Source organism: Rutidosis leptorrhynchoides, chromosome 2 (genome assembly GCF_046630445.1).
Source record: "Rutidosis leptorrhynchoides isolate AG116_Rl617_1_P2 chromosome 2, CSIRO_AGI_Rlap_v1, whole genome shotgun sequence".
In the NCBI taxonomy this organism is placed as follows: domain Eukaryota; kingdom Viridiplantae; phylum Streptophyta; class Magnoliopsida; order Asterales; family Asteraceae; genus Rutidosis; species Rutidosis leptorrhynchoides.
Window position 1 is genome coordinate 187,264,292 of NC_092334.1, and position 5,187 is coordinate 187,269,478.

At 32.6% G+C, this 5,187-nt stretch overlaps 1 protein-coding gene across 1 annotated transcript; it reads left to right on the top strand.

The window, feature by feature from the left end:
• Window positions 1-1,624: 1,624 nt before the first annotated feature.
• LOC139891603 (probable WRKY transcription factor 53) lies at window positions 1,625-4,100 on the top strand. Its single transcript, XM_071874581.1, has 3 exons — window positions 1,625-2,034; window positions 2,128-2,256; window positions 3,346-4,100. The coding sequence occupies exons 1-3, from the start codon at window positions 1,724-1,726 to the stop codon at window positions 3,884-3,886; spliced, it is 981 nt and encodes a 326-aa protein (XP_071730682.1). The 5' UTR covers window positions 1,625-1,723; the 3' UTR covers window positions 3,887-4,100.
• Window positions 4,101-5,187: the final 1,087 nt, after the last annotated feature.

Consider the following 5,187-nt stretch of genomic DNA (forward strand, 5'->3'; position numbering starts at 1 on the left):
TTCTACACACTAGATATTTCCATGGATAAATATCTAGATATTTCTTTCACTTATAAATATCTAAATTATCTAGAATTTTCTTTTATATTATAATATCTAGATATTTTCTTATACATATTAATATCTAGATATTTTACGTATATACATCTATTAATTTCATATTATTTTATAATATCAAATTTGCATTGCATTTTAACAGATTACCAAGTGGTATTGCTTATATATCAGTGTTTATCTGCTTAGCAAATAGGTAGGGCTTATTTAAACTGTTAAAATAAGCGATTTTATAATAAACTTTTACACAAGCAATTCTAGCACCCTCTTCTATATCAAAGAATAATTTATTTCTGACATTTTTCAATTTACCCAAACTTTCTCAATTCATGTATATCACACCTCAAAATATCATGTCATTAATGATCAAAACTTGAACTAACCAAGTTGTATACAAACAAGATGTACGTACGCAGATTGCAAAACATCAAATTCAAATATCAAATTACTAGATGACATTATGACAGTACCAAAAGATTGCAGCAGCAAGCACATCAAATTGGATCCAGAATAGCTCACCAAAGTATTTTCACTTTACCAATCTGCCGCATATAAATGATTAAAGTACATTTTAATAAATTGGACCTTTCAGAGAGACCATCATGTAAGTCATCAAACAGATATCAGATAACAGTTCATTTTTTACCATAAAAAAAGCCAACCAATATTCAGTTTGCTCTACTTATATTTGCCTTTTGTCTCGATTCCAAGAAGAGTCTTAGAAAAGATGAGTGAAGGTTCAGCAATCGCACTAGTTCCATAGTCCCCGCAGGCCAGTCTCTTTGACACCGGGGGTATAAGAGTAATTCCAAATTTGGGGTTGTAAGGGATTTGGAGGGCAAGTTAGGTACCAACTAAAAAAAAAAAAAAAAAAGTTTAAGTGTTATAATCACTGTTGTAAAAAACCCGTTTAATCACCGATTAATCCTCGATTACTCATTTTTAAGAGCAGACCGTTCCGTTTTTCCAAAATCCATTTAATTAGTCGGTTAACGTAGATTGATGGTTCAAAATCGAATTTGATAATCAAAGTCGGTCAAAGTCAAAATTGACCAACATTTTAACATGAATTTAAACTAATACTTTAAAGTTTTTGAATAAAATGAAAAATTTTAAACGATTACATTAAAGTTTATGTTTATGTTCATAGTTTTCTTCGATATTTACACATAAATTTTTAAAATTTATCATTTAATTGTATACACTACAATCCTATTAATCCCCGATTAATCTCCGAATTGCCGATTAATCCTTTCAAAGTCCTGACCGATTAATCCCCGAATAACGAATTTTGCAACCTTGGTTATAATGATAATGTAAACAACCACCCGTACCAACGGCATAATTTTTTCACAAAAGAATTTAAAGAGTTGCAAGTGCGAATACAGTATAAAATTCCTAAATCCTAAAGTAAAAAAGGTTTAATAAGTAAATTACTTATATTTGAATTAGTCAGCCGTAAAAGGTACAATGACCAGTGCATTTTTGGAAGAAATAAACACTTCACACGGTTTCTTCAGTCAACCTTCAACATTTTCTCATCTTTTAAATCCTTAAAACCACCTCATTCTTCTTCTTCTCAAACACACCACATCATCCTATAAGCACTGACTTTTAAATATTCGATTGTACACTTTGCATCGTAAATTGTACACAACATAAACTCCATATGGACACTAGTGTTTGTATTATCAATGAGTTAACACAAGGTATGGAACTAGCCAGACAACTAAAGTCCATTTTGAGCTCAGAATCTTCCCTTGAAACAAAACATGCTTTGTTACAAGAAATCATATCATCATATGACAGAGCATTGTTAATGGTCAACTGGGTTGACTCAAGTGCTCAAATACCAACATTAGCCCAGCCAATACCCAGCCAGCCCGAATCATCAGTTTCCATGGACGAGAGCCCACGAAGCGGGGAGTTCAATAAGCATTTTGAAATTCAGCAGGATCAGAAAGTCGTATCCAAGAAGAGGTTTATATCGTTTCTGGATTAAAAAGATAACAATATGCATCAACTATGTAACAAAGCTCTAATACTTTTTATTTTTATTTTTTGATGTCATAGGAAGACAATGCCAACATGGAAAAACCAAATACGAATCTCGACTGATAATGGGTTGGAAGGAAACACGGATGACGGTTATAGTTGGAGAAAGTACGGACAAAAAGACATTTTGGGTGCTAAATACCCAAGGTAACATCGGTTTAAGTACTTATTTCTACTGTAATAAACATATTTTTTTTTTAAAGGCAAATACATACACCCTACACGAGTTTTTTCATGAATATATACATAATGTTCATATCGAGGAAATATATATATATATATATATATATATATATATATATATATATATATATATATATATATATATATATATGGGCAGGATCAATGGGGAAGTAACCAATCGGGGAAGCGGGGGGAAGCAAATTTTTTTTTTTTCGTTTTTTTTGAATTTTTTTTTTCCGGCATCAAGATCACACAAAAATATGAACATTTAGAAGAGACACTTCGTGATGAATGTTATTATTTATGCGGGAAAACGATCGACAAAAATAACATTCAAGATAATATTGTCCGTGAAGAACATGAACGTTTTTTTTTTCCATGTTTTGTGAAGTAAAATTTAGCCCGATTTAGAGTTTAGGGTTTAGGGTTTAGGGTTTGGTATTTTGGGTTTATTCCATAAACCCAAAACACCAAACCCTAAACTCTAAACCCTAAACTCTAAACCGTTCGTGTTAAAAACTCAATCTAAATCCTAAATCTAAACCCTAAATCTAAACCCTAAACCCTAAATTTCTAAACCGTAATATCTAAACCCTAATATCTAAACACCAATAGCTAAAACCTCAAAATACGCTCGAAAAACACGATAATTGTTATATATTACTTCTCCGGACGTTTTCCCGCCAAAATAAATATATTTATCACAAAGTGTCTCTACTAAATGTTCATATTTTCATCTCATCTATAATGTTTGTGAACAAAGTTTTTTCAAAAAACGAAAAAAAAAAAATTTGCTTCCCTCTGCTTTCCCCGAATGGTTACTTCCCTCTTGATTCTACCAATATATATATATCAAGAAAGATAGTGTGGAACCCGTTATTGTTGACAATCAGGTTGAATATCGGTTAATAGTTCGAGAAACCAAAGTATGTGTGAGGTCATTTCTGTGGGGTCCCTACAGTCATTACGACTAATATTTGAAACATTTACTTGTGTCAATCATGGGATTCGAATATTGATATATTAATGGGCTGTTTTTGTTTACTTTTGCAGAAGCTATTACAGATGCACATATCGTTATGTCCACAACTGCATGTCGAGAAAACAAGTACAGAGAACGGATGAGGACCCCACAGTGTTTGAGATCACATACAGAGGTAAACACACCTGCAATCCAGCTGCAATTGCACCACCACGATCACCGGAAAAACATGAAATCCACCACCACAACCACCAACTACTTCCCCCTCCAAAATCTGAAAAAGTGCTATCAAACCTCAGAACAAATCTCAGAGTCAGTACCTCAGATTTGGATACGACGGTACCAAATTCATTTTCGTTTCCGTTAGCATCATTTGGACAACAATTTCAAAATTCCAATGAAACCGATAACAATTTTTTGCAAGGATATTCGCCTTCGGGGTCAAACTACTTCACAGAATGGGGAAACGATTTTGTGCATCAAGATGAATCGAACTGGTCGGAAATGATCCCGACCACTAATTCAGCTACAAATTCTCCGTTAGCTTTCAGAACAGATCATCATGATCTTAACCCAAATTTCCCGTTCAACAAATCGGGGTTTTTTATCTGACCTTATTATCATTATAGTCATAGATCATAGATAACACCAACGACCAAGGAAAAAAGTAGTAGTATTTTTTGTAAAACCAGGGTAGGTAGTTGCAGATGATGATGCTTACTAGCGTCAATAAATTGTGTTTGGACCAATAAAAGCATCCAAAACCATGTACAATTAAAAGTGTAAGATTAAGAAACGAAGAATAATCTAAACATCATATTAAAATATCAAATTTTATTGTTCATAGCCATTACACAACATCATCTCATAAGCAGCAGATTTGATTCATCATTTGGTAAAACCACGTGTTAAAGAGTTAACTCCACAACAAACTGCAAGAAGTTGAACTGAGAACTCAAGTCAACAAGCATCAACTATATTAAAACATATTAGGGCTCCATAAACATCGATAACCAAGGTCATTGTAGAATGTGAATAATAAGAAGTTCTGGAAAATAAGCACCTAATATAAAGAATATGGGCCGCTTTGATATGTATAATATAATTAAGTCTTAGATTTTAAAATGCAGTAGCAATAAATAAATATAAGAATGTAGGCATTACAAAATATGGACACCTGTAGTTACCAGCTCTTCAGTTCCATAGAATCTGAGATCTCATATACTTTTAAAAGGCCATTTGAATAAGCAATTGTTTGCAAGTGAAACACAAACTTTAAAAGAAGATATGTAACTTAAAAAGAAGAACAATAAACAAAATGATTACATGGTAAACCGATGCACCTTAAAAAAAGATATGAATAGTTTGTATTATACGTAGTATAACTTATAGAATAAAAAAAAAAAAAAAAAAAACCCAAAATGAAAAACTTGTTTATCTTCACATGCTTGCACCCTTAACACATTCTGATAAGAATTTCATATTCAGTAAACTATCATAGTATAAAATGCAACTCCATTATAGCAAACATATGTATAAAGCACAAAATCTGAGTGTAAGATTTTTAAATTTTAGCTAACTTTGACCAACCTTGACTTTGACCGACTTTGACCTAACTATTTAGTGTTGACCGACTTATTAGATGTTTTTGGGCAAAACCGGACGAGCTAGTCACCAAACCGACTAGTCGGCCGAGATGGCCGCCATTTACAACACTAAACAAACATAAACTAGCAAAGTAAATCAAATCTAAAATCCAACATGAAATTTTTTAAACAAAAATCACTCTATCAACATAATACTCACCAATTTCAAATCCGAACGACAGTTCCCAAATTGACTATCTAGAACTTGATCCATAGGTCCCCCAAAGTTTGTGCATTGCTTCCACTTAACAGGCTCACTGTGTGCAT

Bases quoted from the DNA above. Each gene is read 5' to 3' on its own strand.
- LOC139891603 (XM_071874581.1), top strand. From the start codon at position 1,724: ATGGACACTAGTGTTTGTATTATCAATGAGTTAACACAAGGTATGGAA. The intron at 2,035-2,127 runs GTTTATATCGTT...TTGATGTCATAG, and splicing joins AAAGTCGTATCCAAGAAGAG to GAAGACAATGCCAACATGGA. The intron at 2,257-3,345 runs GTAACATCGGTT...TTACTTTTGCAG, and splicing joins TTGGGTGCTAAATACCCAAG to AAGCTATTACAGATGCACAT.